Source organism: Acipenser ruthenus, chromosome 2, assembly GCF_902713425.1.
Source record: "Acipenser ruthenus chromosome 2, fAciRut3.2 maternal haplotype, whole genome shotgun sequence".
Taxonomy (NCBI): domain Eukaryota; kingdom Metazoa; phylum Chordata; class Actinopteri; order Acipenseriformes; family Acipenseridae; genus Acipenser; species Acipenser ruthenus.
The window spans coordinates 13,650,167-13,663,337 of NC_081190.1; the positions used below are offsets into that span (position 1 = coordinate 13,650,167).

The 13,171-nt window shown below is 35.7% G+C and overlaps 1 protein-coding gene across 9 annotated transcripts in view; it reads left to right on the forward strand.

The window, feature by feature from the left end:
* LOC117973232 (electrogenic sodium bicarbonate cotransporter 1) overlaps positions 1-13,171 on the forward strand; it is a 91,337-nt gene that overhangs the window by 57,164 nt on the left and 21,002 nt on the right. For all 9 annotated transcript variants that reach the window (XM_058989869.1, XM_058989871.1, XM_058989879.1 and 6 more), the window contains 3 exons: positions 536-710; positions 2,191-2,324; positions 10,576-10,847. In XM_058989869.1, the coding sequence (XP_058845852.1) occupies positions 536-710; positions 2,191-2,324; positions 10,576-10,847 (581 nt within the window). The remainder of the gene's footprint in view (positions 1-535; positions 711-2,190; positions 2,325-10,575; positions 10,848-13,171) is intronic.

Below are 13,171 nucleotides of genomic sequence, written 5' to 3' on the forward strand. Positions count from 1 at the left end.
GGCTGTGCATCCATCTGTGTTGTGCCAAACCTGGCCTTAGTTAGGGCAGGGCTCCAAACGTGATTAGAAGAATTGTCAGTACCCTGCTGTGGTTAAAAAAAAAAAAAAAAAAAAAAAACACAGAGCAATAAAACTTTAGCACCAAACAAGGGGCAACAAGATTGATTCTACAACTATTACAGTGTTTTTGCATTAAGAAGGTTACCCTTCGTTTCAAGGATGGGATCCTTCTCCAAGATAACATTAAATATTTTCACAGGGATGCACAAGACCTCTTGATGGGTGGCATCCTTTAGTTTGGATAAATTGGTTTCTCCACAGCAGCCTACTTTATATTCAAACTTTATACCACACCGCCTTCGCCACAGGCATTCTTCCATTCTCTTTCTATTATGGTTGGTTTAGTAGACCAATTTGAACAGTTTGTTTTTTTGTTTTTGTTTGGAGGGATATTCGAATGGATACTTGGTTAAATTGTTAAATGCTCCAGGTACATCTCTCCCCGTTACTATAATGGTTGATTTTTGTCTTTTAGGTTTTGTGGGGGACTAATCCTAGATATCAAGAGGAAAATCCCATTTTTTGCCAGTGACTTTTATGATGCATTAAGCATCCAGTCCCTGTCTGCAGTACTTTTCATCTATTTGGCAACAGTAACCAATGCCATCACTTTTGGAGGCCTGCTGGGAGATGCTACTGATAATATGCAGGTCAGTTCAGGCTTTTAAAAAAGGGATGCTACTGTTTTTGGTTATTCTTGTGCAAAATGAAACAGGTTACATGGCACCAGACCTTTTATAATGTATGAAGATTACACAGAATTGAGACAACATTGCTGAAATATAATAACCACTTGACTTCCTTTAGTGTGATTTTATGTGGTTGGTCCCAATTAGACTGAAATTGATGTTATACCAGTGCAGTGCCTGTGTGTACCAGTAACCGTGGATTTGATTGAACTATTTTGAGCAAAAAGGAACTGCAAATAACATGATATCCACATTACAAAAGGAATCCTTATTGTTACAGGCTGCTTTACTTACTTTTAAGAGTGCTATGACTCCTTGTGGTAGTTTTATTAACTTTTTGTCCAACAGAGAAATCTGCAAGGCAAATCATTTTTAATGTATACCATTGTTGTTTATTTAAGGTCTAGGAAAAAAAATGAACAAAAAAGAAAGCTGCTTATTGTTTGATGGCAACATTTAAATTATGGCTTTAACCTCAAATGGAATTAACAGTACACTTTCCTTACATCTCCTCCTTAAAACAATTGAGCTGATTTGCAAGTACTTAGTGATTTTAGCTGTCTGTGCCCGTACCTGCTGTAATGTACGTGTCAGATAGATTGATGACTATATTGCTTCAGCTTTTGTTTAAATTTTGCTTTGTTCTCTGTTCTCATCTTCATGGCCTGAAGGCAGCAAGTGTTTTCCAGTGTCTGGTATTGCTTGTAACAATACAAATGACATTGAATCCAAATGTATTAAGCCCCTAAGTTAGACATTACGGATAAGCATTAAAGCTGGTGCTAAATAGTAAAAACCAATTACACTTATTGACTAGATATTAAAATAATATACACTATGAAACTAAATATGGAACACTTTATTAATGAATATTTATGCATCTTTAAATTCCATGCATCTTCCTTAGCATGTCATTAAATACATGCATTACTTTAAGCATAAAAAGGAGCGCTTTTTATCTGTGTCTGTTAGGACTTGGAGTTTCTCAGTCCTCGTATCAAATGATTCTACAAATCTCTTAGCTACCGATATATTCCTTTCATGCCATTAGAAGCACTTTATTTTTGATTAGGCTAAGTGGTAGAGCAGGCTTATTCACTTTCTCCTCTGAAGATGGTGGATTTGAATTGGGTAACCAGTGAAGAAAGACCCAGGTCTGAATGGAGCTTTCAGGCCTGGATGGAAGTGTTCTTGCACAGACCTACAGTATGAGGGAGTCTCAATTGCCACCTGCTTGTATTAAGTGTTCATGTCCCTTTAATGAGCACTACATGTAAAATGTACTGCTAACCCTTTGGCTGCCAAGCATGAAGCCACTGGTGCCCTCCTGCTGGTAGGATTACATGCAGGGAATACACACTGTTCTTGTGCAGGGTAACTTGCTGTTCCCCAACATGTCATTATTTATTAATGCTGACATGCACTGTCCCCTTCCTTCCAGGGTGTGTTGGAGAGCTTCCTGGGCACAGCAGTTACTGGAGCTGTCTTCTGCCTTTTCTCCGGTCAGCCCCTCATTATCCTTAGCAGTACGGGTCCTGTACTGGTCTTTGAGAGGCTGCTCTTTAATTTCAGCAAGTAAGTACTAAACACCTTTTTAAAATATATTTCTAAATGAAGCCAACGAGGTTGTCAAATGTGGTTACATAGAAGCATTTATTAAGCTTGGTTATGTTTTAAACTTCCCAAATGACAAATAGTTAAAATAGTATAGATAAACATTGCCCTAGATTTAATAACACTGAGATGTTACAAGCATTGAGAGTATACAGTGGTTTATGATCCATAAAATCTATTATGTGAAGTAGGAAGTTTGCATGATTTGATCTGGCCTAGTTTGAGCTTGGCCTATTTTGATCTTTCATATAATCTTGAGTGCCCTGTCATATACGTCTCACTGGTGATACTTAGAGTTGGATGCCTCGGATATGATTGTTAATTAAAATCTTTAGCTATAGAAAAGCGTGGATAATTTGCCAAGCTATTGGCACTGATTAGATCAGGCTTGGAGCAGGATGTGAAGTCAAGGCATATCTCTGTAGCATTAACAGGAAATGCATTATCTTGGAGTATATATTTCAACATTATCCCGTTTTATTTGTGTGTGTGTGTATATATATATATATATATATATATATATATATATATATATATATATATATATATATATATATATATATATATATATATATTCACACATAAATGGGAGAAAATGTATGACCAGTTTCTATCTATGAATTACCCAAGGGATTGGGTATGTCAGAAATCGCACTACTTATTTATATATATGCTCTTAAACTCAGGGGAGATGTTTAAGGAGGACAGAGATGTTTTAAACTCCCTGTAAGTTGTTTTGTTTGAGCACTGGGTGTGCTATATGCCCAGACAACATTTTAATCATCAAGAAAATGACACAAACTCTATGGCACACACCACTATGTTCTAGAAGATTCAATATATCACTCTCTACAGCTAAAATATAAATCCTATACCTTATAGCAATGCATCAATATAAAAGAGATATTAAATTCAAATATATGCTTACCTTCCAGTATATGGAAGTATAGTGTAGGATATATTGAAAAATAAGAACTGTCTTCAAAAGGCAGAGATTTGACTTCGACCAAACAGCAATCCGTTTTTATAGGATTGTCCCTCCAATGAATACATCAGGAGTCCCCAATTAAATTTGATCATCAGTCTGTTTTGACAGTTCTTATCTTTGAGTTAATGATATAGTCTAGACTCTAGAAGGATCAGGTCAACTCTTTTTAAAACAAATTGGATCTAACTTCTTTCCAAAAATATTGGAACATGATCTCATAGCTTCTCTTTTTTCAACTCCTCCTTTATCTAAAAAGCCAGGTGAATCACTTTTAACCTGAGCATAATATATTCCCTCTTCGCTGCATATTATGTTACCTTTTCAGTGTGTTGTCAATGGGTCAGTTTAACTTCGTATACAAATGTGTGTTCACAAAGTGTAGAACAAAAAGACTATAGGGGTTTATCACAAGCCTTTGAATAAGCATACAGTGGTTAGTTCAGTTATTCCCATTTAAATTTAAGCTATAGTAAAACATGTTAAATATAATAGCCTTGTATTAACTTGTACCATGCTTGGACCAAGCCTGACCTCTCTCTGTTTCTAAAGTTGCCTGCACAAGCAGGTTTCCACACACCTTGTTTACTTGCCAAGCCTAGTGTTTTTTATTAATATGAAACTCCACTGTAAGCACTTTACCAAATTCATTGCATGAAGTCATTTTTGGCTCCCAAACATTATCCCAATTAAAATCACTACCTATCTGTTAAGGACTGATACTGTAGATGACTTTTCTAAATCGAATGCTCATTCGGCTGCCAAGTGTTCATTCATTTCTATGATATCATGAAGAGAGTTAATTTTGAAAGACCTTGGATTCAAAACTGACGACCAGTGAATCTCACTTTTAAGAGCCAACACCAAAACCTGCTTTGAGGTGCCAAAGACCAAGCTTTATTTTTTGAAGGTCTAATAGCCTTCCAGAATTATACTGTGTGTCTGAGACAAACATTTACAGAAAAACTGTAGAGTTTAAAATTATTTATTTCACTTTTAAACCCTACAGTTTCTTCTAAATAAGTACCTCTGTTTATTACTGCAGAAAAACCTTTATATAAGTTAAACATTTATATTCTTTAGTTTAATTGATATTGTAATGTCTGAAATACTTTTTGTTTAGTTGGAGAAACTGAACTAATTCTTAAATTGATTAAATTAAATGAACATTATCGCAAATGTGTCTTAACAATATGTTTGCAATACTGTCAGTGCCATGCTTCTGCTATAATAAACTTTTACTGTGTGCTTTCAACAGTTTAACTTTAAATGGCATTATAAGATGTATTTCTAATTAAGTTACTTCAGTATAACAGTTACCCCTAGAAATTGTAATGGAAGGTCCAGTTATTTATATCTAAATACAGGCTATTATTAATATATTAGAATGCCATGGTGTTATAGTGACTGAACTAAGTCTGACCTTCTTCACTGTTCATACAAAATCCAGTTAAAGCAGGTTTTAAGACAACCTCAGCTTTTTGCCAATTTTAGGGTTGATTAATATGAAACACTATCGTAAGCATTTTCCAATACTCATTATTTCAAATCAATATCTAACTTAACATATTAACATGTCCTATGCTTTCCATTCCCATCTCTTCCTGCCAGGTTCTAATTAATTTCTGTTATAGACAGAGAATGATTATTGTAAGATAAACTCCTATCTTCTGTTATCCGAAAGGTATTTCCGTTCGTTAATATTAATGAGATCTCTCATTATAGAGAGGATCTTGGCTTTTAAATCGCTGACCATCAAAAAATCCCAGCTACATTGGCCAAAAGCAATGAGTCATTTCCAACACTGCTTTTACTACAGGCAGGTAAGGAGGTTACAAATCGGTTCAATGTATATGTAAAGTTACAGTTTGTACCTTAAATTATTTTATAACATTTAGTTCTAATTCAGATACTTCAATATAGCAATCTCTTATAAACTGCAATTCTATTTTACTTCATTGATATACACAGAAGGCAAGAGGCTAATTTTTACTTAGGCACCTGCTCAGCAGCAAATGCAACCTTGAATATTAAAAATTAGGACTGCTCATTATTATTATGATTATTATTATTATTTACTTCTTAGCAGACGCCCTTATCCAGGGCGACTTACAATTGTTACAAGTTATCACATTATTTTTACATACAATTACCCATTTACACAGTTGGGTTTTTCCTGGAGCAATCTAGGTAAAGTACCTTGCTCAAGGGTACAGCAGCAGTGTCCCCCATCTGGGATTGAACCCCCAACCCTCCGGTCAAGAGTCCAGAGCACTAACCACTACTCCACTACTCCACACTGCTGCCCTTATATGCTCATACATTTACTTAATGTTATTATATTAGATTTCTTATTTATTTAAATACTTTTTTTTACTATAATCAAACCTAGTTCGATTGCTTCTAGCATATTAACTGTGCTCCATAGATTCTGCCATTCTGCTCTCGCTGGATCAGAATGTTTTGAGGCTCTGAGTCTAATTTAAAAAGATGCTTTTGCTGATAAGGGAGGTTTGGAACTTTCAGCAGGTCAGTCTGACCTTCAATGCAATGAACTTCTCCACACAGGCCTTACACAGATCTGCTAATAATTTTAAATTCCTTAAAACACATTACAGTCATTACAATATTTGTTGCAGTTTCACAAATGTTCAATTTGTTTGCCAAAGATCAGCTTGCTTCCAGTAGCTGTGACAGTCTTGGGTCAGTTTCTGCTCACAAGTGTGGGTGACAGTCTTTAAAAGCCTGATACCTGCAAAAACTTAAATCATGTTAGCTGGGCTCCCATCACTGCATTCTCATTCCCATCATCAGTGGGCAAACACATTTTAACTTAATCTGGGTCCATCAAAGAACCGCACACCCTTGCAACCAAGGCCTTCCATGCAAAAGGATCTAATGACTTGTAGCACAAAAGGGACGTGCCAGAACCGTCTGTGACAGTTAGATAAAGCTCTTTTTAAAGTTCAAAACGTAGATACAAATCCTCATGTGAATAAGAACAACAAAGAATTCTCTTCCACTTGTTGCACGACCTTTACTATACATAGTCATGAGATTATTATTAGACAACACTGGCATATCTTATCAACTGATACTATTGTCAGCAAAATATTTCAATCCATGCCCCTCTTTACATACTATAGAGGCAGAAATATGTGGGATATTCTTGTTAAAGCCAATTCTTTTAAAGATACAGCTAAAAATTTAAACTGGGATACAGTGATAAACTGATTCTTTCCATGTTAGAAATGTGCAGCTTGTGACAATGTTATTAAAACTAAAACCTTTACAAGTCATTTAACTAACAAATAATACGAGATTTCACAAGTCATTACCTGCACATCTGATTTTGTAGTTTATTTAATTTCTTGCCCTGTTAACTTACAATATGTTGGTAAAACCAAAAGACAACTACGGGTGTGCATTAATGAACATGAAAGTGCCACCCGTAGGAAAGATGCTCTCGCCACTGGCTAGACATTTTGCGGAAGTAAATCATTCCATTTCTGACTTAATGTTGTGGTATACAAAGATTACTTCAGACTTGTAGAGGAGATGACTTGAATCAAAAACTACTTCAATGTGAAGCAAAATGGATTTTCTATCTCAAAACAGTACAGCCAGAAAGTATTAACGAAGAACTAGAATTATCATGTTACCTTTACTATACAATTAATATTTCTCTTGTTAGTTTATTTCTTTCTGTATTCTCTTTATTTTAGGTGATCATATGGCTCCGTGTTCAGGGGGACAGTTTGGGATAGTTCAGGCTTTTCAACTCACAACCCAATGCATTCTGGTAAGCGTAGTCCTGCTTCTCTTAAAGGTAAGAATGGTACCTGAGACAGGACTACGCTTACCAGAATGCATTGGGTTGTGAGATGAAAAGCCTGAACTATCCCAAACTGTCCCGCTGAACACGGAGCCATATGGTCACCTTATCTTTATCATTAATGTTTATTTGATATTTAATTCATTATGCTTAAGACTTGTTACCATTTGGCTTCATGGTCACTCATGTTTATGTCTATATAGTATTTACATATTTTTCTGAATATTAACATTAGTGTTATTCATTTCTATTATTTGTGTGTAAGTAGATCTAGATACATTTAAATAGTCTAATTTAATAGTCTTAAAAGTCAATAATTAACAACATGATGTATTTAAGTAATGATTTCTTCCATTGTTATATTTGCTATTTTTCTGTTAATTCACTTTAATTGAATTAATTAGGTGTTCCTAATTCGTTAGCACTGAGGAGGGTCATGCGACCGAAACGTTTGCACTGGGCACTTTTTGCACTATATCACTTTTTTTTTTGCCTGTTCTTCTATAAATAAGACTGTTTTTCGTATAATTTTGATTTTGTAGTGGTTTTTTATTGCCACTCTTCAAATAGCAGTGTGCAGATTATTTTGGACTTTTAATTACTTCATGCATTTGGAGATCTACTCACCTGGTTTTGTTTGTTTGTTTGGGTTTCGCTTTTAAGGTGCAGTAAGAGCTTCATTGGAAAAACAAACTGAAAACATTTCTCAAGATGAGAATTTGGTCTACAGAAAATATATTTCATATTTACTATGGAAGTTATTTCACCTTTAATGGAACTACCACAGGCTATATTTCCAGAAGTCATTTTGTATTGCTTTTTTTCCAATTGAATTGAATCCTATGAGATGTGATGCATATAAAGGTGATATTGCTTAAAGATGGAACTCACATCAATAAAATCAATACAAAGAAGGACAACTTGTGTCCAGATCAATGCTCGGTCTTGCAACAACGCTGCTGGTTTCCATTACAATCTGAGCATCAGCACTGGTGCAGGAAGAAGCATGTGGATGACGTTCATAAGATAAATTCTCTTTCTGATGTTTTCTGGGTGAAATAAACAAAAAAGGGTTTTATTCCCTAGCTGATCAGTGACCCATGCCGTGACCAGGGATGTTACTAACATCACTACTTTGAGTTAGAATTATACTGTTTACACTGTTAATACTGTAAACACTGGGCCACACGTTTTCAGTTGCAGACTTCATTATTGCATAAGTATTGATTTAAATAGACAGGTTCTGTGCTATTGTCCTGTAATTAAATATGAGTTTTACTTACAGTTACAATTATTATCTGTTTCTTCAAACTGTTCTTATCATTGAAAAAACAGGGGCTACAGGAAATGGAAAAACTGGAGGTTCAAAACTCACAGCACTGTAGCACAATGCAACCCCCCTGATTCAATGCTATAATCAGGCATTGCATTAGTAGTACTACAAACTCTATCAACAACACTCCAGTACACGATTATCAACATGAGCAAGCTTTTTTTAATAGATGTTGAAGGAGAGCAAACAGATCAACTTTGTCGAGCAGCTGGGACAACACTGACAATTTTAAACATATTTTGGGGTTTGTACTGCGGTTTTCATATTAATTAACAAACACAATGGCAGACTCTGTTCCTGTGGAAGTTCAATGTAGTATTCTGTTATATTGAAGCTAAAAATATTATAATTCTATGGTGCCACGTCATATATTTTACTTTAGTATCCCTAGTGTATTTTCAGCTGCAGACAATTTAAGGATTAAGGAGGCTGTGTGGTCCAGTGGTTAAAGAAAAGGGCCTGTAACCAGGAGGTCCCTGGTTCAAATCCCACCTCAGCCACTGACTCATTGTGTGACCCTGAGCAAGTCACTTAACCTCCTTGTGCTCCGTCTTTCGGGTGAGACGTAATTGTAAGTGACTCTGCAGCTGATGCATAGTTCACACACCCTAGTCTCTGTAAGTCGCCTTGGATAAAGGCGTCTGCTAAATAAACAAATAATAATAATAAAAGGATTACCAGTCAATAAAGATGTTCCATTGGGGTTGGCCTGACCAAACAAGTCGGATTACTGACAAGACATAACAAGAGGCATTTGTGTGTCTGGGTTTATATTTGTGTGTCTGGGCTTCTGAGTTTTGATGCTTGGCCCCAACTTTTCCACTCTCCTTTTAAGAATTCAATTGATACCTGTTAAGCCATTCATGTATCTCAATCACAACTGAGAAATATACTGTTTTTTTAAATAAGCTTTTAAATTGGCCAAGCCTTCATTTCTGATTAACAAGCAGAACGTGCAAACGAGATCGCAACATGTTAATAAGCGATGAAAAATAAAGTATCTTATGCAAGACACACTTTATTACAATCGTTCTGCGTGACTGTACTTCCATAAATAAGAAGAGTCGCTTCTGCTTTGAAATGGAAAAGTAAGACTTACGATTTAAAAGCCCATTTAGTTGTTTCATAGAAAAAACCCTGTAAATGAAATACATTTTACTATTAACATGTTTTTGAGTTGTGATTGAGACGCATGAAAGGCTTAACAGGTAGCAGTAGGAGAGCAGAAAAGTCGACGGAAAACACAGAAAATCAGAAGCCCTAAGCATAACCTAGCTGAATGACATGCAATATTGTTTGGTCGGTACTTTCACTTTTTAAATCTCTTCTCTTTTTGACAAACGTGTATGATTAATAAAGGGTAAAGAGTGTTTACTGCACTGTATATCCACCTTGGAGCCATTCATTTTTATCAAGAACAGTTTTTGATTTCAGTAGACAGTCAACACTAGCATCTTGAAAACAGAAACCCTGACATTTGCTGTGCAGAACATATGCCTTGTCAGTTATACTGTACCCTATCCACACTATCTAAATAATGTGCGATCAACACACATTGAAACTATGCAAATACCATTCACTTCCTTCACAATCATGTGTTAAAATGCTGGGGTTGGCAGCAGTGTGGTTCATGTCTAGCATAGCAAGATGCTAAAAAGCCAGCATTGGTGTCGTCTGTAATAAGGCTACAATATAGTGTGCAATCGCAAAAATGTCCATTGCGATTTTTATTTTGCTTAAACTAGGTTAGAGGAAGCTCTGACAGGAAATTACTTCTGTGTTTATGTAAAGCTGTCAGATTTCTTGAGATAATGAAAAACAGGGTTCTATAAAATGATTGTTTTGTTTTGCATTGAAAATGTTCTCATTGCTTTTCTTGTAAACCCACAAGTACTAGTACAAGTTGTGACTATGATACTCTTCAGCAATTCAAAATGGTGTACCACATTTCAGATTTTCCTTTCAGTTTGGTATGGGAATGTAATCAGCTTATTAGCACATTTTTAATAGGGACTGAGGAAAATAAAACAAAATCTATCACAGTGTATTGTTTTTCCAGGGATAATGACTTTGACTACCTAGAGTTCCGATTATGGATAGGCCTGTGGTCAGCGCTCTTCTGCCTCCTCCTGGTTGCTACAGATGCCAGCTTCCTGGTCCAGTATTTCACCCGGTTCACAGAAGAAGGCTTTTCCTCGCTTATCAGCTTCATTTTTATCTATGATGCCTTTAAAAAGATGCTCAAGATGGCAGACTACTACCCAATCAACTCGGACTATAAGCTTGATTATGTTACCCTTTATGGCTGTACGTGTATGCCGCCTACACCAGGTAAGAACTGTTTTTTTTTTCTAATTTGTCAAATCTTCCATGCATCCACTACTGTGAAGAGGTTGAGAGGAAGTAGAGACTTTTAAATATGAAATATATTTAAAAAAATCTATGCGTCCTTGACTTTGGAAGGTCAAGTGTGAAATGAAGCAAAGCAATTACAGTTTGATTGCAACAAGAACAATGTCGTCGCCAGTTTCAGTATAACTATGCTGTTTCTTCAGTGGACATTTGAAATGTAGAACATTTTAAGATCTAAATGTTTATCAAATACAGTTTCTATTAGGTACTGTAGATAGTATAGACTACGTTGCATGTAGTGTTAAATAAAAAAGTGAAAAAAACAAAACAATGTAAATGTTTTGCTAAAGGGGCAGCAGTGTGGAGTAGTGGTTAGGGGCTCTGGACTCTTGACCGGAGGGTCGTGGATTCAATCCCCGGTGGGGACACTGCTGCTGTACCCTTGAGCAAGGTACTTTACCTAGATTGCTCCAGTAAAAACCCAACTGTATAAATGGGTAATTGTATGTAAAAATAATGTGATATCCTGTAACAATTGTAAGTCGCCCTGGATAAGGGCGTCAGCTAAGAAACAAATAATAATAATAATAATAATAATAATAATAATAATAATAATAATAATAATAATAATAAAGGTATTTTTCTACACTAGATTCAGTGAAGGCCCCTGCACAAACAAAGCACACAACTGACTTTGTGCATACCATTTAACATCTCTTTTATATTGTATGTACCATACTTTAGTGTCCCTTGGTGTCAGCATGGATTCTGTAAATCCCTCTAACACATACTGTCACCCCCACCCACTCGATCATGAAACGTGCACCCTGTATTGTAAAACTAAAATGCTCACAATGTCTAGTCATGTAGTCTTGAGCTCAAATAATAGCCTCAATAATAGACCTTGAACTATCCAAAAAAAGGAATTATGTTTCCAATAAATATTGAACCATCAAAGCTCTATGCATTGTATTGTTAATGGCTAACTGTAGACAAACACAGCAGCAGGAAGTGTTTGGTAGGAAGGAATGCTCTGCGAAATTCCTTTTTTGATAACAGCGACTTTATACAGTACTTAGCATTGCAAAATCAACACGACTGCCACCCGGAAGAGATTGAGGTGTTGGTTTGTGGACATTCTTTATTCTTCCCCTTTTACATGATGACTCATAATTTAATAGAACAAGGCTGTGTATTTAATAGTGAGACCGGGGGGTTGAGTGCCTAACTTATTAAGGAAAGTGTTTAGCTATCTTTTTTGTGTTGTAATTGAGTAATGATGATGATACATTTATAAAAGCTCTGTATAAATCACACACGCTGCCAGCTGTCCTAACTATGTGCACACAGAACAAAAAAAATCAAATAAACAAAAACACTAAAACAATATTGGGCCTAGTAATTGTTCTGCCTCCATTTGCCTCGATAAACTGTATTATCAGAAATGATAACACAATAGATTGCACTGTAATCCTGGTGACGTACTGTAGCCTACTTGTACTCACAGGTTCTATATTATTGCAATAGTGTACCTGTGTATATTTGTTCATACCATTGTGATACTATTGATAACAAATATGGAAATGCTACCACAGTGGTACCAGCCTACCAATGACTCATAAAAGATGCCACTGTGCTTTCATTGTCCCTTCGTACCATTGCATCCGTCACAGCCCTCATTTTTTTGTTGTTTAGTTTTTTTCTCGCATGGCAAATCAGTCTTGATTGTGCAGTTACACAGCGCTTCCTCCAATTTCACATGATGAAAATGCAGCAAAAACAAAGAGAACAAGACAAGCTACGGTTATGTAAAAGTTACTCATTAAACAGTTTTAGATACTGTGCATTTTTTGCATTTCCATGTGCAAGTGAACTGTAACATTAGGGCCTTATCGAGCACTAAATGCTGAAATTTTGAATACTGACTTTGGATACTGTTTTAATTCTGGAAACTGGTGGCATTGTTGTTTTTTAATCTTTTGCTAAATTGCATTGCCTTTTATGTTTTACGCAGTTCTGTGCATAGGTAAGATTTTGATTTAATTTTGCTGTTGGGTCGTTAATGGGGAATTTTACTTACTGCTACAATACATACTGGATTTAAAAGTGTGTCCACAGTCGTCTCTTTCGGCAAGTGATATTTTCAGAATCATATTGTTTTGAATTAAAATACTTCTTTTGTTGAAAATATAGTACTGTACCAACAAAACCAACTACAGTACATCTAAATGGAAGCCTACTTGTTTTAAAACAGAGTTGTTTCAGATATGTATTTTTGACATTGTATCTTTTTTGTGTTCCCT